General features: G+C 41.7%; 1 protein-coding gene across 2 annotated transcripts in view; it reads left to right on the forward strand.

Moving 5' to 3' along the window:
• The first annotated feature begins 680 nt into the window (after positions 1-680).
• RHEB (Ras homolog, mTORC1 binding) overlaps positions 681-20554 on the forward strand; it is a 42063-nt gene continuing 22189 nt past the window's right edge. Inside the window, exon 1 of one of the 2 annotated variants that reach the window (XM_072964127.1) lies at positions 681-1136. In XM_072964127.1, the coding sequence (XP_072820228.1) occupies positions 1085-1136 (52 nt within the window). In that variant the 5' untranslated portion in view covers positions 681-1084. The remainder of the gene's footprint in view (positions 1137-20554) is intronic. The other variant, XM_072964126.1, reaches the window with a different exon arrangement.

A 20554-nucleotide genomic window follows, 5' to 3' on the forward strand; every position in this document is an offset into this window, starting at 1 on the left:
TAATTAACCACCCAAGTGTTGACAGTTATAGATGTGTTAACTTGCTCTATTTCCCATGAGGTGTGCGGGATCCCAAAATCCCAGGGTTGCAGAACGGGGAAGGCACACACTTTTTAATGAAATGCGTAGTATTTTGAAATAACGCATATTCCATTATTCCCACGGTCCTTCACCCATGCATGATACTTAGTCACAACCTACAGTCTCAAACCGAAACTTACTACTGCCAATATAGCAAAGGGGTTTAAAAAAAAAAAAAAAACCACACCCGAAGAAGGAACCAGCCAACCAACAGCCCAGCGAGCAACCGCCACGCGCCTCGCGCCTTTTAAGGGCTCAGCGGGCGCGGGTCCACCAACCGCTCAGCTTTCCACCAATCACCACACCGTCCACATCTTGCCCCGCCCCACCACCCCGATCGAACCAATCACGGGGGACCAAGCTTCTCCCGTCCGCCTCCAAACCCTACCACGTTCGAAGCCTTCAAACCTCACTGGCGCCCAACCGCGCGCTCCCAGTCGGAATTTATTTTTAGCTCCCGGGCAAGCAGCCCCACCTCTGGCTCCGCCTCTTTACCGCCCCCAATGGGAAAAGGAGTTTCCGTCGCGTCATCTCGCGGGCGGGTGGGAACTGTCCAATCAGTGCTTGGCGCTAACTGGCGTAATTAAAAAGCGGCGGAAGACGGTGGGAGGGTCATGACGCAGCGAGTTTCAGTCGTGACTTTTCCAGGGGCATCTCAGCATCCCTTCTTTTTCCCTTTAAAGTAAAACGCCGCCCGACGCACCCCCGTGCGTTGCGGGGGCTTGGGCGGCCACCGCGGCGGGGGGGCGGTGCTGACGCCAGCCGCTGGTGGGGGCGCCCGGCGGCGCGGCGCGGTCACGTGGGCGTGTTTGGGGGCGGGGCCGCACGGCGGTTCCGGGCGGTTGGGCGCGCGAGCGAGGAGCCGAGGCAGCCGCGCCCGCCCGCCCCGCCCCTGGATGCCGCTTTGCCCCGGCGCGGCCGCCGCCGATCGCAGCACAGGAGCCACCGCCGCCGCCGCCGCCGCGGTTGATGTGGTTGGCCCAGGGCTGAGGAGGCCGCCAAGATGCCGCAGTCCAAGTCCCGGAAGATCGCGATCCTGGGCTACCGGTCTGTGGGTGAGTGGCGGGCGCTGCGCGGCCTCCTCACGCCCGGGCCGGGCCTCGCCTGGGCGCCGGGACGCCGCGGGCCAGGCCAAGTTTGGGGCCGGCGCGGCCATGTGGCGGCGGCGCGTTTCGTAACCAGCCGCCCGCCGCCGCCACCTCCATTTTGAGCGGAGGCGGTGGCGAGGCCGGGCCCGCGGGGCGGCGGCGGCGGGCGCCCCGGGCGCGGGGAGGACGTGTCGGGGAGGCCGCGGGCGGACGGGGAGCGCCAGGTGGGTCCGGGGCCGGGCAGACGGCGCGGGGTCTGCTGCTCTGCCACACTGCCGCCGGGCACCCCCAAGGCAGAAGTCGCACCTGTCTCTCTGTCTCCGCTGCTAGCTGCCCTCATCGTTGCTAGCCTTTCCGCCCCAAATTAAAGTCCATGGGATTTTAACAAAGGAAGTAGCACCTTGGGTTTTTTCTGTGTGTGAAGTTCAACATTTTAAAGAAAGCCAGGGACCCAAAGGACGCTTGGCTACCTAGAATAAGAACCCCCCCCAAAACCCTCTTCGGAAGCCCCCTAGATGTTGCCAGCGGCCGAAGTAGGAAGGCGGAGAGAAAGAAATTCCTGATCTCTCAGTGTCCTATTTTTCTATGTGAAAAAATAAGGTCAGGGACTTGTAACCAGGCTATTGAAGTAATTCAAAAGTTTCCCTCCCCCCCCCGCAAAAAAAAAAAAAAAGGCTGACATGTATTTGAAACTCCCCCTGGCAGTCGCGTTTTTGCCCAACTGGGGTGGTCTTCGGTGGGGTGGGGGTGGAGAGGGTGTCGGAAAACGAGTGAGGAAACAGAACCCGTTGAACTTAACCATGCTTCAGGGTGAGGCTTTATTGTCTTTGACAGCCGGAACCCCGGAGGAATTACGATTATCTTTTCGTTTTGTTCTTAAGAAGTGGCTGTCTAAAGAAAATGTGCGCTTGACCACAGCGGGGTGAAGGGGGTGAAAGCCAGGGTTTGGAGTCTATGGTGATTGCAGGAGGAGGTAACACTGGCTGCCATAGGAAGGCTTATAACTGCCTGCTGCTCATTGGATGACTCCCCGACTTTGCTTTCTGTTCTGCTTCCTCACCCCCATTTTCCACCGCCGGTGCCAGGGTCTGTGCTCTTTGATCAAGACCTGCTACAGCGTGCTTACTCATCCTTTTATCATCTCTCTCCGTCAAAGCGCTGGGGGTGAGGGGGGAAGCAAAATCAGAGGCTGAGAGACGCTCGTGTAGAGACAGGGGTGCCGAGAGTCATAGGGGTAACTCTTGTATGATGCAGCGCCAAATCCTGTGGGGGAGGAATAGGTGACAGCCTTAGCAGCTGCAGCTGTAAAGGAACCGTGCATCAAATTGAGGGTTTGAAAGTCTCTAACAGTCCCAGATGCCCATATGGAACCCGGCATCCAACGTTTATTGGCATTCTGAATCACCCAGCCCCTGCTTTTCTGTTCTCTTTATTTCTTCCTCTGCATTTTGAAGAGTGGGACCATGCTGTATCCTGGCACTTGAGTGAGTTCTACCTGCTCAGATACACGTGCCCACTAATTAAAGGTAGCAGTCTCTGAATAATCAAGTTACAGGTGACAGGTACTGGGCTACCTGATTTCAACTGAAGAGAATGTTCCAAAGATCCTGACTTACTTACCCCTTTAAAGTTCTTGAGATGGTGATTCTAGTCTTCAGTAAGCAGGTCTAGCATTTTAGCATTGTTTTGCTAAGGAAGTTCCTAATGTCCAAACAAACCCATTCTGTTTTATCTTCCTTCTAATCTTCATGCTCCTAAAGACCCAGATGTGGCATGTCACCCCTTTGCCTTCTCTTCACATTTATTTTAAACTGCTGTTAAAGTGCTGTACTAAATTAGCCTCTAGTGGGCTACAGAGTAAGTTCAGTCCCTATTTTCTGTGCCTTCAATGTGTAATATTACTATACCTACTCCATTTCCTACATGTTTATTTTAATACAAGGTGGTGATTAAAGTGAACTGTATTTACTCACAATCTTTGCATTTGATTTTACAGTTGTTTACCTTTGTTACGAACCAGGACATTTTGTAGTTTGTGGGGTCTTTTGTTTTGCTGACATCAAAAAAGGAAGTAATTCCCTAATTCCATGTACTAGCCACTTTTCAGAGAATTAGTCAGTGTTCAGACTTCTGAGTTTACTGACATGTTTGCTTGCAGATGGTGCTGTACTAGGGAGACTGGAGTATATGTGTTTCTAGGTTGTGTTATTTTGTGATGCTGGGTGGTTGTGTCATTGACTTGGGGTAAAGAGCAGTGGAAAAAGCTAAGCTAGAAACCACACCTTTCTTAGAATGTTCTCTTGAATAAATGTCTTATGCCAGGTTTACTTGTAGAATACTTGTCATTGTGACTTTATCATGGCATAAACTTTATTTTAAAAGTTTGCCTTCAGTTAAAACTAAGTATAATGATCCTTTTACTACTTGGCTTTCACATTTTGTGTTTTTAAAAAACACTGGTAAAAATACCAGTGAAGAAAATATAATTCTCAGGTAATTTATACAACTCTTTTTTTTTTTTTCTGACGTGCTTTTCCTGTTATTTACAATGTTAAGCTTTTAAGGACACGTCACCTATAACTGCAGGCTGGCTTTCAGGGAGTGCTTTGTATTGTTTCATTGGTGGCCAAATGTGCCAGCTCCCTTACATCCATTGTTCCTAATACAAACGAGTAGTCCCATGATAGGAGGTAACTAAACCTAATCAAGTTAAAGTTACAGTGTCAGGTAACTATTTTCAAATAAAATCTGGTACATTTTTCACTGGAACGTTCTACAGAAAACTTTGATAATCTAATTTACCATTAGGCCATAATCAGAAGATTGTCATGTATAAGCCTCAGAGGTTAACAGAGAGATGGGATCACAGGAATGTAAAAGATCTGAAGAGAGAAAATGAAACAATTCTGTGGTTTGGTAAAAGGCAGTTCAGCAAAAGTGACTCAAATTATATTACCTACCTTGTCAAAATGTTTTAGGTTGTAAAGAATATGCATCCCTTGATTTGGATACTTCATAGGGGAAGATGTCATTACATTTGTTCCCAATAGAATATAATCCAGTCGTATTCTGATTGACTGTTTTTAAATTATCCTATCTTTTTCTGACACATTTCATTGAAAGATGTTAAGGTAAAACCTGCTTTGCCATGTAGAAAATATATTAGTATGTGAAATTGTATGTTCAGGTGCTTAATAACATTTTGAAGTTGTGTGCTTTTGGGTGGGCACAGTCCTGTAGTGGCTACCTTGTGTTGAAGCTTGAAATTAACTTTTTTCTGTGTCATTCACTGTTCTGTGCAAGAGAATGATTAGAGCTTACATTTGTGACTATGCCTTTCCAGTGCTGAATGTTATTTTTTTAGACTTTTTTTTGAAGTGTAGTTGATGAACAGTATTATATAAGTTACAGGTGTGCAATATAGTGATTCACAATTTTTAAAGGTTACACTCCATTTGTAGTTATTATAAAATACTGGCTATATTCCTGGTGTTGTAGGGTATATCCTTGTAGCTTATTTATACATAATAGTTTGTACCTCTTCCTTCCTTACTCCTGTATTGCCTCTCCCACTGGTAACCACTAGTTTGTTCTCTGAATCTGTGAGTCTGCTGCTTTTTTGTTATACTAAATATTATTTTGATGTCCATGTGGGTTACAATGATTCATCCTGACCTTCATCCCCCCAAAAAGAAACTGTACTCATGAGCAGTCACTTACTTCCTGTCCTCACCTCAGCCCCCAACATCCAATAATCTACTTTCTATTTCTGTGAATTTACCTCTTCTGGACACTAAATATAAATGGAATCACATATACATGAGCTTTTGTCACTAGCATTTTCATTTAACAGATATTTTTTAGGTTCATCCATGCTGTAGCATGTATCAGTAATTTGTTCCTTTTGGTTGCCAAATAATTTGGATATACCGCATTTTATTTATGCATTTGTCAACTGATAGACATGCAGGCTGTTATGAATAATACTGTTATGAGCATTCCTATTTCATATGTTCTGTGTAGACATGTTTTTACTTTTGGATAGACTCCTAGGAGAGTCACTGCTGGGTTATGTGGTAACTTTATGTTTAACATGTTTTCCGACCATTTTACATTCCAACCAACAATTGAAACTGCTTTCAGTTTCTCCACATCCTCACCAACACTTGTTATCATCTGTTTGTTTCATACTAGCCATCCTTATGGGTGTGAGATGGTATCATATATGAACTGCAAATAGTTTCCATTCTGTGGATTGTCTTTTCACTTTCTTGATGGTGGCCTTTGAAGCAAAAAGTTTCAAATTTTGACAAAGTCCAATTTGTTTTTTTCTTTTGTCACTTGTACTTTGGTGTCATATCTAAGAAATCACAGCCTAATCCAGGACCATGTAGATCTACATTATATTTTCTTCTAAATGTTTTATACTTTTATTTCTTATGTCTAGGTGTATGATCTTTTCAGAGTTAAATTTTGTACATGGTGGGAGATACGGATACAACTTCATTCTTTTGCATGTGGATATCAAATTGTCCTAGCACCTTTTCTCAAAAGACTTCTTTCCTCATTGGATTGTCTTGACATCCTTCTCAAAAATCAAGTGACCGTAAATGTAAGGGTTTATTTCTGGACTGTCTTCCTTTGATCTGTATGTCAGTCCCTATGCCAGTATCACACTATCTTGATTACTGTAGTTTTATGGTAAGTTTCAAAATAGGGAAATGTGAGCCCTCTAGCTTTCTTCTTTTGCAAGATTGTTTGGCTGTTTTGAGTCCCTTGCATTTCCATATGAATTTTAGGACTGGCTTTTTAATTTCTGCAAAGAAAGCAACTGGGATTTTGATACAGTGTTTTACAGTTTTTCAGGTATCTTCCATGCCTGGTTTAAAAAACAGCTGAATCCTCCAATGTGCTTCTCAATTCATCCCATTGCAATACGTTATTTTAATAAAGTATGTGAGGGAAATCCAGCCTGCATAGCTATGTAGTTGGGAAAGGGAGGAGTATTTTAATACTGCTGTTTCAGGTAATTGTGGATTTTTTTTTTTTTTTTTTTGCTATTGACCAAGGCTCCGTAAGTGGTAGTGTCTTATTAGAGTTTAGTTTGCAGCATCTAAAATCATATCGATGAGTTTTTCTACTCTGTTACATTGAACTCTGTTAATTTGCTTTGCACTTTAAATGGATCTTCTACCCATGCCTGATTTGGGAACATCATACATTAGTCATTTGGAAAATACTGGTTCACTGTTAGGCAGATTCTTCCCCATTTTGACACATTTCAATATACAGATATTTCCTTAAATGACTTTTTTTTTATTATCGCCACCAATCCCAGAAGAAGCTAAATACTGGGAAGCTGTTAATTAAGTTCACCATGAGTGATGCAAGTTTTGCCAAATTCTAATTTTTGTCGAGAGTTCGAATTTGTTCGTTGACAAAACGCTACCAGTTTTACTTGACATGATGGTCTCATTGCTTTCATTTCCAAGAGAATGTCTGACAAATGCCCACATTTGAAACAGTGATAGTTTGTTGGTCATTCTTACAAGTAAAAATGGTGTTCCATGATAAAAGTGGCTGCTTCAGACCACTTACCAGACCCCTGCACCCGGCTCTCCTCCCAGGCGACGTCACACTTCAGCACGGAGCAGCCACGCTTTGTGCACACGTCCCTTTTGTCCTGCAGACTATTAAAAAGACATGTACTTAAAGGTCAAGATTTAATAAAATGAGCTATTTTGACTGCTTCCTCAAGGACACTGTTAAGTGAAAATGGGTTTTCTTTTTTTTTCTTTTCTGTCCTGAGTGCATGGTAGTGAGGACTGTGGTGACTGTCCACAACAGTTTGTGGCCACTGTCTTGTTCGTGCTAAGGGACACCAAGCCAGCAGCTTTCCCCGCCATTGCTTTTGCATCATTGGTGCACATATGATCATAGTACAAAAGGCAAATAATATTTCATGTAATGGAAATAGTTTTGACTTACAAGCCCCTTGAAAAAGTCCCAGTGGACCTCCAGAGTTGCGCGGACTGCACTTGGAGGACCATTGAGCTGCTGCCGGGTGCAGGATCTTGCTAGAATGCTGCTCACCCCTGTTCATGGGGCTGTGCTGACCGCAGTCTTAGAGAAGCCTCCCGGGAGAGGCCCTGCAGCCTGGGATGAGACAAGGATGGTGAGGCAGGAAAGAACTCCGGGTGCTTGAGTATGGAAGGAACTGGGGGTGGCTTGGCATCACGAGGTGGGAGTCGGGAGTGAAGTCTGGAAGGCAGTCGGGAGCTGGACTGTGGGCCTCGCAGAAACTTGAGGCGCAGAGTAGTTAAGCAGTGAGGGACTGAAACCCGGGGAGAGCTAGGATGTCTAAATGCTATTTGACTTGGCCTCTGACTGTTGCGCAGTTTGGAGTTGTTATCTTTTGACCTGGTAATAGTGAAGCTCCCAGAGAAATAAAAATTGCCAAGGGTGGCAGCAGCACATCAGGACCTATACACTAATAACATGGTTTTCAAATACAGTATCAGCAACTTTATCACAAAACAAGAAACAGCTCTCTCTACCTGTGTTTATGAAGTCAGAAAGGTACAACGCTTTCCTTAGCTTAGCATCTGGAAAAGGGAGTTAACAACTTTAATATTGTCCATGAGTGGATTGTACTTATTTATTTGAATAAATCAGAACTGAACTTGGACATGGTTCTGCGAGTTAAAGCCTCATGAAATCTCAAGTGCTCACACTCGAAAGTACCTTTATTCTTAGTTCTCATTTATTTCAAAGTACCAAATTAAGTCTTAACAGTAGAAGGAATACTCACAGTGTTTCTTAAACTGATAACTTTCAGTGCAAATTGCTGGGTACCTTTAACATGAATTGCTTGATTAATTTAGAAATATAATTTAATACCTCAAACACAGAGGTCCTAGGATACTGTTTTAGTGTTTTGATACTCTTAAATATATATTGGGCATCTCATAAAGGAGAGTTCCATGTAGGGTATCAGAATTTTAAGTCTAAATTGGTATTAGTTTAGAAACCTTGTATTGCACTCTCGGGCAAGTGAAAGCAGGGTGCTTTAAGGGTCCTAATAAAATTAACTCTTACGTGTCCTTGGTTCTTTGGTTGGTTCCTGGCGGTAATATAATTGAGTTCCCCCTTACCTCCCTGCTGCTTCTCCTCCATTTCTCTTTTTGTTGTGCTTACTGCAGAAAGGCTCCTCCGGGGCTTTTGAAACAGAAATTGGTATTTTAACAAGCTATGTTATGATCCTGCTATTGGCAAGATTAAAAGTTGAATGTTAGCTCCACGATGGCGTGGTGAATAATTTGTGAAAATGGAGATGAAAATACTGGCTTCTACAGTTAATATAGTTTTAGGAAATGAAAATGCTTTTCTAACATTTCTGTGTCTTACGCATAAATGCACCTGGTCAGTTTTCACAACTGAATCACATTTGGAATTTATTTTAAAGAGAATTTTTAGAAATATAGGTTCTCTTCAGTCATGTTCATGATCTGTAATGAGTGACTGAATGAAAAACATAATTGGTAAAATTCAGCTATGGTGTCAGGATGGAGGAGGGTTCAAAGTGACCTTAGCAAGCTGGACACACCATGCTAAAAAAAAATGACACTTTACGGCGGGAGTGGAAGGGAGGAAACGGGATGGGGTTCCCAGTCCCGTCTACTAGGAAGAAAGTAGATGTGGAGATGGTGAATTTCTGGCCTGACATGTATGGCCTTGGGTACAGCAGGGGGCGGGAGTGCCTGACACACAGGGAGAACTCCGCAGGAGTTTAGAGCAGAACATCACTGAGGTGGCTCCCAGAGGGAGGGAGGACCACAGAACCTCCAACCACAAAATGTAAAGCCTCCTGCTTATGTTTCAGGAGAAATCGCCTGTGGGTGTACAGGCTAAGAGACCTGGCTTAACTTTCTGAGCATTCTAGTTGACCGGGTTCTCATTGGAAATCAGCTCAGCTGGACTCTGAACCCCAGCTAGAGCATTCTCTCCAGTTCTGGTGTCACGTGTTCAGACGCCCACTCCCAGGAGTGGTGCTTAACTTGGAGTTCCTCAGCTTTGCCTGAGACTGTGCCTGATTTCTGGGGAAAGAGTCCAGGGCTTTTATCAGCTCTCCAGAGGATTTCAGTCCCCCAAAGAATTGAATTGCTAAAAATGACTGGTTGAAGGGGACCGTGTGTGGGTTAAGTGTATCACATGCTATTCAAATAGGTGTTCATTAAATGTTTGAATAAACTGAGTCCCTACTGTGTACCAGGCACTGTGTACTTAGTCACCAAGGCTAGGGCAGGCCCGATCTCTGCCCCCAAGGAGCTTCAATTTAGTGAGGGAGCCACAGTAAACAGTTATTACTACTACTGCTAATAATTGGTTGGTGTTTTTAACGCATTTACTCATGTGGGGTGCCCTTAAACTCCATGAGGTAGCACAGGTAGAGTTGGGGAATGAATTGGTGTTAGTAGATGGGGTCACTGCAGATTTTTAGAGAACTTTTGACAAAATAGTTTTATTAATAATCATTCTTCCTATTGATGACTATGCTTTATTTTATGTCTCATTTTATTTTCCTAATTTTTTTTGTTGTTACTAATTTTGATCAATCTTTAAGTTAATTGCTCTTAAATATGTTGAAGAGTGTGGTATAATTTAGGAATTTATCTCTTGTTGCTTTTCTCTAGCTCTTTCCCACTCTGACCCCCCAGCCTTCTCCCCAGTTTTGGATGCAAATCCAACAAAATTCATTCTTTATTGTTGCCAGACTGTTTGATTGACTGCAGTTTATCGGGTCTCTCCACCTGCCTTCCAACTTGACTTTATCTGTAAGTCATCCGACAGAGATGAATATCCTATTTTTTACATCTTTAGGGAAGCAGTGCCATGGCCTTTCTTGGCAGCACTTTTTTTTTTCCTTTGATTTTAATAGCCCTGACAGTTAATAAAATTCTTTATGTAACTTACATCTCCATGTTATAGTACAAACTTATTTCTATTATTTTCCTCCGTGGAGTGTGTCTGGTAGCACAGTGCTTGGCAGTGGTAAGAACCCAATAACTATTTGGATGAGCAATAATTTTATGAACTAGTTTTACTTTGTTATTCTGTCTTGTTATCTTTGTCATATAATCATTGTACCTTAATTTTTTTTCTCTCCTAGTGTCTATTTTTTGAAAATTGGTATAAGAGACTAAGATGATGTCAACCCTACTTAACTCATAGGAACAAATGAGATAATTCATGTGAAAATGTTTTGTAAACTCTTAAAACAGTGTCTCACTTGTAGGTGCTGGTGAACAATTAAAATTTGGATTATCTGCATCACATGCCCTCATCTGACTCTGTGATGGGAGAGTAGGGGTGGGTATGCATATTAGAATCACAGGGAGCACTTCTGCAGAACACACAGGAAGTCCTCATGCACCCTTTTTAAAATTAGAATGGTGAGATAAGTATTTTTTCAAAAAGCTTCCTTGGTGACTGATACATATACATCTCACCTTGGCCCTTCAGAAAAGCAGCAGTAACCAGTGCTACTATTGACAGAACTACACATTTTTTACTAAAATGGGTGCGGTCCTTTAGCCAGCATGTAATTGAAATTGTGTACTGTATACGGAACACATTGTTAAAGAAACTTGCATATAGCTCCTTGTTATTCTAGCCCTTTCAGCAATGATGATAGGTTCAGGTTGCGGTCCATTTACAACCCCAGGTGATTCCACAGTCTTTCTCTGCTGTTTGCAAACCTGGGCCATTTTATCCATGGCCTTCTGTCCGTGACTCCTAGAGAAACACCTTTGTGGTACTTAGTCGTGTCCCGGCCCTGCAGCACTCTTTTGACCAGCAGGATACTGCAGAGATGATGATGGGCGGGTGCCAGGCTTCAAGCCTTCAGAAGTCGGCAGCTTCTGCTTTTGTATTCTCTGGAGCTTTGAGTCACATGGGAGAGAGACCTTAGGAGAAGACGCACGGGAAGGGAGAGGGTCCGGCCCTCCTGGCTGAGTTACCACTTTCCGCCCTCCCCGCCACCAGCTAATAAGGTAGCGAAAGGTGACTTTAAGACCAGCAGCGGAGCCAGCCAAGCCCAGCGGTGATTGTAGAAACAAGAACAAATGAAATGGTTGTTGATTTCAGCCCTTAAGTTTTGAGCTATTTTGTATGCAGCTGTTAATAACTGAAACAGTTGGTAATTTTCTGTAATTAGGGAAATGTGGATGTGTTTTTTTATTAGTATTTTTTCATGTGAGTTGGAGAATTTAGCTTAAGTAGTTGTTACTATATATAATTTTCTTAGATTTCAGGTTAATATATTAGATATAATTACTAGAATGTAGAATAGAATTCAGTGAAATTATATCTAGAAAATGTGGTTGTGTAATAAATCCTCAGTAAATGTCATTATTATTACATATCAGATATTCTGCATGTACTTTCATTTAATCCTCCCAAACACCTATAAAGTGGTACTATTATAATCTCTATTTTACATATGAGGCAACAGACCCAGGAGAACTGCCTTGAGTCTCAAAGCTAATAATCACCATCCTATTCTTCTTAGTGAAAAAGAGTAAATGTCTTGTCTTCCCTTTTTTATATTTTTTTAAAATCAAGGGGTTTTTTTGTCTTTCACTGTCTGACTTATTTTACTTAGCATAATATCCTCCAAGACAAATACTGTGTGATATTACTTATATGTGGAATCTAAAAAATACAGCAAACTAATGAATATAACACAAAAGAAGCAGACTCACAGAGACCAAACCAGTGGTTACTGGTAGGAAGAGGGAAGGGCAACATAGGGAATTAAGAGGTACAAACTATTACGGATAAAATAAGCTACAAGGATATGTTGTACAACACAGGGATATAGCCAATATTTTATACTAATTGTAAATGGAGTATAATCTTTAAAAATTGTGAATCACTATTGTACACCTGTAACTTACATTACATCAACTATACTTCGATAAAAAAAGGAGTCAAGTTTTATTGGGGTATAATTTATACATAATGAAGTATCCATTTTAAATGTAAAGTTAGATGTGTTTTGATAGATTTATTCACCACATAACCATTACTCCAATCAAAATATAAAACAATTTTATCATCCCCAGAAGTTCCCTCATACGCTGCCCCACTCCCAGGCAAGCACTGGTCTGCTTTTCCATTACTACCAATTAGTTTTTCTTGTTCTAAAAATTCACATAAATAGACCCATACGATAAATATCCTTTTTGTTTGACTTCCTTCAATAAGTGTAATGTTTTTGAGATCCATCGTGTTGTCACATGTATCAATAGCTTCTTTAAAATGCTAAGTACTGTTTCGTTGTAATTTGTTTCTCCCATCATGTGTCGTTTCCAGTATTTCACTGCTAAGAATAAAGTTGAGTTGAGCATTTGTTGTGTCTTTGTCGGCATATAGTTATTTCTCTTTGGTAAGCACCTTGGAATGAGGCCACTGGGTCACATGGATGTTAAGCGCATCATTTTCTGAGAAACTACCGCTGTTTCCCAAGCATGTGTACCATCTGACACCTCCACCAGCAACAGATGAGGCCCATCCTCACTGATACTTGGTGTTGCCATTCTTTTTAACTTGAGCTGTACTAATGTGGTAGGCTGTGGAAATTTGAATTTTCCCAATGACTAATGACACTGAGCCTCTTTTCATACACCTCTTGGTGGTTTGTGTTTCTTTTATGAAGTGTGTTCAAGTCTCTTACCTTTGTTTTGGGGTTCTTTTTTTTCAGTTAATATATTCTGAATAATAGTTCCATTTCATACATATAAAGTACTTTCTCCTAATTCATGGATTCCTTTTCATCTTCTTGTGTTTCAAACAGAAATTTATAACTTTGTTTTGTTTGTCTTAGGAGGGGGTGGTAAATTGGGTTTATTCATTTATTTCTATTTGGAGGAGGTGCTGGGACCTCCTGCATGTCAAGCATGCATGCTACCACTTGAGCTATACCTTCCCCCCAGAAATTTGTAAGTTTGATAAAGCCAAGTTTATCAGTTTTTTTGTTTAGGGTTTATTCATTTCTCATCATGTAAGAAACCTTTGCCTACCGGATATCATAAAGATTTTTCTCGTGTTTACTTCTAGAAGTTTGATAGTTCTAGCTCTTAAGTTTAGGTCTGTGATCTATTTCTAGCTAATTTGTGTGTGTGAGGTAAAGGTTGAGATTGTTTTTCAAACCTGAGGCGCAATTTACATACAGTAAAATTTATCCCTTTTGGCATATGGCTCAGTTTTAGCAAACAGGACATAGAACAGTTCTGTCAGTCCCCAAAATGTCCTGGTGCCCCCTCTGCAGTCAGCCCTTACCCCCCTTCTGTTTTCTGTCCCTGTAGTTTTGTCTTTTCCATAAGTGGAATCACATTTGAGGTTTATCCATGTTGTTATGTGTATCAATAGTCATTCCTTTTTATTGCTGAGTAGTGTTTTTTTGGTGTAGATTTAAAAATTTGTTTATCTAGTCACCTGTTGAAGGACATGAAGGACTGTTTCCATTTTAGGGCAGCTGGAATAAAGCTGTTACAGATATATGCATGCAAGTTCTGTGACCTTGGTTTTCATTTCTTTTGGAAAAATACCTAGGAATGGGATTGCTGGGTCATCTGATACATGTGTGTTTAATTTTTTAAAAACTGTGTTTCCTAAGTGGCTGTGCCATTTTGCATTCCCATCAAAGAGATCGGTTGCTCCACATCCTCTCCGGTACTGGTACTGTCAATATTTTTTACTGTAGATGTGTTTCATTAGGTGTGTCGTATGTCACTGATTTTATTTGCATTTTCCTAATGAACGTAAGCATCATTTCCTGTGCGTACTTGCCATTTGAATATTTTCTTTGCCAAAGTGTTCAAATCTTTTGCTCAGTTGCTTAATTGGGTTATTTGTTTTCTTATTGTTGAATTTTGAGAATTTGTTGTATATTCTGATACATGCCCTTTTCAGATATGTTTTTTCACACATTTTTCTCCAGGTGTATGGTTTGTCTTTTCATCCCCTTAACAAGAATCTTTCACTGACCAGTATTAATTTTGATAAAGTCCAGTGTATCCTTTTTTTCTTTATGGATTGCACTTTTGAAATCTTTCTTAAGTCAAGATCGCAAAGATTTTCTCCTGTGTTTTCTTCCAGAAGTTTCAGAGTTTAGGTTTACATTTTTGTCTGTGATCCATTTTTTATCCTATACTTTTTATATGGGGTATCGCAGGATATAGTCAGTTTCTTTTCTCTCTTTTTTAATGTTGACATCCATTTGTGTCCGCACCATTTGTTGAGAAAGACTGTTCTTTCTCCCTTGAATTGCCTTTCTACCTTTATCCAGAATCAGTCGATCATTTATACATGTGGATCTATTTCTGGAGCCTGTATTTTGTTCCGTTAATCTATATGTCTGTCTTTGTGCCAATACCACGCTGTCTTGATAACTGTAGTCTTCTAGTTAAGTCTTGAAATCAAGTACTTACTTGTTTCTTAAAATTTTCTGAGATTCCTTTTTCCTTTACAGATAATTTTTTCCATTTTCTTCCTTTTTTGGTTTTGTAACAGCCACCTATTTTGAAATAGATGCCCATTTTTCATCCATTTTTCCAGATTTCATCTTGATGGTCCTAGTGTTTCATCCTCTCACGTCCCTTTTCTGAGTGGAAATTCTCCAGTGAATTTTATTGTAGGATAAAATGGAAAAATCTTTGGTGGTTCTTTTTAACAAAAACAAAAAAACTTCCCAGTCATGTGGGAGTAGGGTGTGTGGACTTGACTTTTCACATAGATGTCTTTCTCTCTGATACGATTACAGGGTCCCTGTAGGTGACAGGTATGTTGTACTGACATTTTCTGCAGAATTCAGATTATCATAGAATCTCGTTGTGGAATAGGATTAGTCGATGCGTGTGGACTTGGGGTGTACTGTGTTGATCATAATCTGGGGAAAGCGTTATTGACTTTGGAATGCTGTACTAGAATTGAATAACCGTTTCTAGGAGCCAGGTGCTGTGCTGTATGTTTACGGTTTCATTTAGTCATCACACACATGAGGAGTCCAAGGAATTAACTTTTCCAGAGACACAGCTGGGGTGCACAGCATAATCTGAATTCAAATCCTGAACTTTAACCCACAATCCTGTTTCTACTAATTATATTTCCTCAGTGCCAGGCGGTATTGTGAGTTTCACTTACTAGTGTACTCCCATCAACCCCTGCCCCCCAGAGCTGCCATTAATAGGTGATGTTTCTTTGAATAAATGGAGTCCTGGAAATGGGAAACGATGATTACTATGTGGTGAATACTTGTTGCCCCCGGAGATTACAGTAGTTATTCCATTATTTATTTGAACTGTATTTTACGTGGAATAGTAAGAACTTATTTCTAAAGATGTTACGTGGGGTTTTTTCCCCCCAGTATTAGAGAGTTTGTGAAAAGGTGATTTCATGTTCACTTGATCCTGTTTAATCTGTTTGTTCATCAAGTCTTAAAAGTAGAAGTGATGCCTTGGGTAATCTATGGAAATTCTTGACGTTTTGTTAGTTTTTGGCAGACCTTTATGAGATTAATTTCACTTGTTCCGATTATTCTCTTGGCTGTTTTTTCTTAGTAATAAGTTTTGTGTGTGGTTGGGAATTTGGGGTGGCAGGTTGGTGTTTGAGTTGTTTTCCTCTTACTTCCTCTGCCCTCTTCCCATCTTGACCCCCTTCTTTCTTTTGGGTTTTTTCATTGACTTTCATCTGGCTCCTCTTGTGAGGAGCTTGCTTGGTTCCTGATAGGGAATCTGACAACATCCTGTCCCATCTGCCACCTCTATCCCAACCAAACGCACAAAAAATACAGCCCCAGTGTTTGGTCAGCAGCTTTCTTTAAGTTTCTGGCTCTGGCATCTTAACGAGGACCACTCAAGTCAGCCACTAGAAGTCATCACTGATGTTTGTTTCTTTTACAAGAACCTGAATTTCTTGAGAAATTTTACTTCTAGATTCTGTCAGTTAAGAAATGGTGTTGAGTCAAGTAATAAGTAAGATTCCTTAAAGCAGAAAAGATTCCTATCACTCAAATACAAATGTATCAAATAGGAGTCATTTGAGTGATCCCCATAAGAAGATACTAAAATTTTCAATTCTATTTTAATAATACAATTAATAATAATAATTGTAATCACTTAGGTTGGTTTTGACTGCGAAATAATTTATCTCATACTGGCTTGAAGAAGGAAAGGGAATTCACTGACATAAATGAAAGACTAGTGGGGGACTGAGTGGTCAGTCGGCTCAGAAACAGAGGTTCTTCCATCTCTTTTCTTTTTTCTGCCATCCTTGACCTTGGCTTTAAGGCAATGGTTCTCAGACTTGTGGCACATTAGAATCACTTGAAGGGGCTTTTAAAAATTCCCGGTGCCCTAACTGCGCTTTGTATTAATTAAATCAGAGCTACTTGAGAGTGAGGCCCAGGCAGGAGTTTTTGGAATTCCCTAGGTGATTCCGGAGTGCAGCTATGCTGGAGAACCAGTGTTCTGAACTTTAAAACTTGGTTTGGAGATCAGTTTCACCAGGGAACTTAGTGGAAATGGAAAATCCCACCTCCCAGCCCAGATCAAATGGATTAACAATCTGCGCTTCAGCAAGATCCCTTGGTGAAACTGCTTATTCTTCAACATGAGGGAAGCACTGCTTTATAACGCAGGTTTTCAAGCTTCCAAACACACTGGAATCACTGTAGGAATTAAAAAAAAAACACTGAAGCATGGGCCCCATCCCTAGAAGTTCTGATTTCCATGTCGGTCCTGAAGTGTCACTCAGAATCCGAGTTGTGCTCTTGCATCCCATAATATTTAAGATGTTCATTTGTCCCCTGTTGTTTCCTGTAAATTAGTAGTTAAATCTAGCAGTTTGGTCAGATGTAGGTGGTTTCTTTCTCCTTTTCCTTCCCCAACCTCCTTAAAATAAAACCACCTTCCAGTGTCTGTGTTTGCATCGGGAACCCCACGGTATCTGATTGTTTTTCTGCCTGTTGTATTAATGCCCGTCATTGTAGCTTAAATCCATTCATTCATTAGTTTAAAAAAATCAAAGTAATTGCTTGTTATATCCTTTTGTTTATAAGGAATAGATTCACACGTATTTCCTCCAATTTACTGCATTTAGTGTGCTTTTTTTCCTCCACGTATTTCTCTCTGTTGGAACTTAAGTACCAAGGAAGAGGTTTCTGTCTATCTGTTTGCTGATACATCCTAGTGCCTCAAAGCGTGCCTGGAACATAATAGCTGCTTAATATGTATATGAGTAAATTAATGGATTAATCCATAGTCAGGATTTTGGAAACTGGGGATTCAGAATGGAATGAAACATTACCAAGCTTGACACTGTAAAAATACAGCTGCTAGGAGGCAGAACTGGGAGGAAGAGAGGTGTCTGGACTGGTTGGGGGGGCGCATGTCCTTTTACAAGGTGAGTAGTCCGGCGGTTGTGTGTGGAGCTGACAGGACAGGGGCAGAGGCTGCAGCACCCGTAGGAGCAGCCCTTAGCCCCGAGGAGTTGGCGGCAGAACGGGCCCCGTGGCTTGGTGGCGGTGTCAGCGTCTAGTCCCCGTGGAGGGGGACGTCCGGAAGTCACAGCGCATGTCTGGCCAGTAGTTTCCAGAATTGCTGTTCTACCTCACAGGCTTCACTGTTCTTTGATTTCTTTTGTAAAGTGGAAGAGCTGTTTCTCTTCTTTCTTAATTGTCTCCATAGCTTCAATCTCCATAGACCTGACTTTCTACTTCAACCAGAGTAAAACCAAAGGTCCTCAAACCAAAGGCTACATGCTTTTTTGTCAGATCTTATAGTCAGATTACAGCAGAACACATGCAGATCACATGCATCCCCATGGTTGCATTTAGCTTGGGTTAGCGGAGTAGAGCTTTAAGTGACTGAGGTTAACTTTCTATATCATGCACCTGACTTCATGGTCAAGCCGGTGGCACCCAGCAGCTGCAGCACTCAGCGGAAGTCTTTCTATAGCCCTGGGAGCGAAGGAGACCATGAGTTGGTATATAGCGCCTTGGTTTTTAAATGTATTATTTCAGAGGCACTTTGAACAAACCAGGTGGATTAGAGTAAACCAGTAAGGAAACTAAAAATGTGTCTATAGTATTTCAGGAGGAGGAGAGTTTAGAGGAGACCAGGAAAGGGATCTGGAACAGAGTCTAGAACAGCTTTTGTGGGAGGGGTGTGCTGACCTCTTCCTCTGACCCGTAGTGATAATGTGAAGAGGGCCAGGAAGAGGCCAGGCAGACCCGGCTGCCTTGCACACCCCAGGGGCTCCCTTCACCCTGTCTGATACGCACAGGAGGGTGAGTGGAAGATGGTGTTACAGCAGGTGACCTCTAAGGCTGGGCCCCACCTCATAATGGTGACTGTATCCCAGTTCCTGGCCTTATTGTGTGTTCTTTAAATGCTTACAGTCTGAGCTGCTGGGAGGAACTGAAGAGTTTGGGAACACCCTGCGGGCTGGAGGAGACAGGTGACTTAGAATGGTCAGTTAAATTTGAACTTGTCGCCTGAGGTGCAACTTTCAGGTGCAGCAAATGAATGGGAGGCTTGTTAATCCCCCTATCCAGGAGGTTTGGTGGGGCTCAAGAATTTGCATTTGTCTTAAGTTACCCTGTGATGCTGCTGGGACCACACTTCACTGCTTTGGGGAGAAAGGGATACCCATGGAAAGGATTCCTAAAGAGAGAGGACAGAACAGGGAAAGGCCACAGCTTGAGCATGGTTGTCAACCCACATGGTTGCGGAGTTTTTCTGCATCTGAGCTCAGCAAACTCACAAAAAGGCAAAAGATTAGATTACGATCTTAGAATCTATCAGGGCCCAGAGAAAGGAAATTGGCAGGTTCTGATAAAAGAATGGTGCACAGTGATTTATCTCAGGGCTTAAACTGATAGGGAAGGAAGTGAAACGTGGTAGAGATTGGAGGTTGAGGAGAATCGTTTAAAGAGTGAGTAGTGTGTTTCTAACTTTTTTGACTTTAGCCTGTAGTGAGAAATACGTTTTACATTGTGACCCAGTTATAAGCGTTTATATGACTGAAAAGTTTCATGACAGCTTTATTATTTGCAGTCCATTCTGGTGTTCCTATTTCTTTAAGAACAGTTATGGTCATAGCTCAGTATATTGATCTCATGATCTGGTGGGCTACAATCCCTGGTTTGAAAACACTGCTTCCAGAAACGATCTGGATTAGGCGATGGGAGTCAGAAAGCGAGGGCGCTGGGAGAACGCACGTCCTGCTTATTGCTCAGTCCGTGGGAGGTGCAGATGTTGGAGATGGGGTCATCTGGGTGTTTGATGTTGTCCGCAGGAGAGGTGGGTCACTGAACTGTGTGGAGATGGTTACCAGTGGCAAGACCAGTGAGCTTTGAAGCTAAACTGTTAGATAGTTAGATGGACATCGAAGTCCCATGAGGTGATCTTAAGAACTGAGGTGAGAATGAAAGCAGTCCTTGGAATCGATTGTGTTCCAGATAGTGAATTGAAACCTTCTCCCCATTTTACCCTAGTGAGCAAGTAACTTGTCTGTTCCAGAGAATGCTGGCTTCGGGCTGGGGGTGGGGTAGGGGATGATGTATAAGTAATTATTTTTCTTTTTGGAGAAGCGTGAAAAGTTGTTCAAAATCAACCTGAAAACTATTAAAATATTTGTATAAATAGTGCCTATTTTGCAACAGTCGTGAAGTGTGAGAGATTCAGTTTTAACAACCTTGAAGGTATTCTCTGTAGTGAAAATACTGGGGGGGGAAGCTTACCGTGCTGAATTGCCGTTGCTAAAAATACGTATAGCAGTGCTATTTTTACCTGGTAAAAGTTTAGAAGAAACTTCTTAAAAAATAATTTTTAGGATTTTTAAAATTAAGGTGGTTTTTCTTTTGGAGGAAGAATGTTTGGAAGTTAATTGTGGGATATTGAGATATATTATTTTCGACCCTTTTATATTAGTTACATCAAAATGAGTGGTGCATGTCTCTCTGTATGTTGATAAACACGCATCTGGGCATGTGCTGGTTTTCTGTTTCAGATCATTCCTGTATTGTTTTCATATAACAAAATTGATGTACCTTCTGAGAGCATGATCATTGTTGACACATCTTTAGGAAATAGTGTTTCAGAACCTGAATTTGATAAGGACAAAAAGCCAAAGTAAATATATGAAGTTATTATGACAGGAAAATTTAAAAGGTGATCAAGTAAAGAACATAATTTGCTGTAGATCAGCAAAGCCTTTTGTAGCTGCAAGCAAACTGCATGCAAACCTTGACCAAAGAGCTGAATTGCTGCTTTAGAGGATGAAGATGAGGACATCCCTAAAGGCAGAATGACTAGAACCAG

The sequence above is a fragment of the Vicugna pacos genome, chromosome 7, assembly GCF_048564905.1.
Source record: "Vicugna pacos chromosome 7, VicPac4, whole genome shotgun sequence".
NCBI classification, from domain to species: domain Eukaryota; kingdom Metazoa; phylum Chordata; class Mammalia; order Artiodactyla; family Camelidae; genus Vicugna; species Vicugna pacos.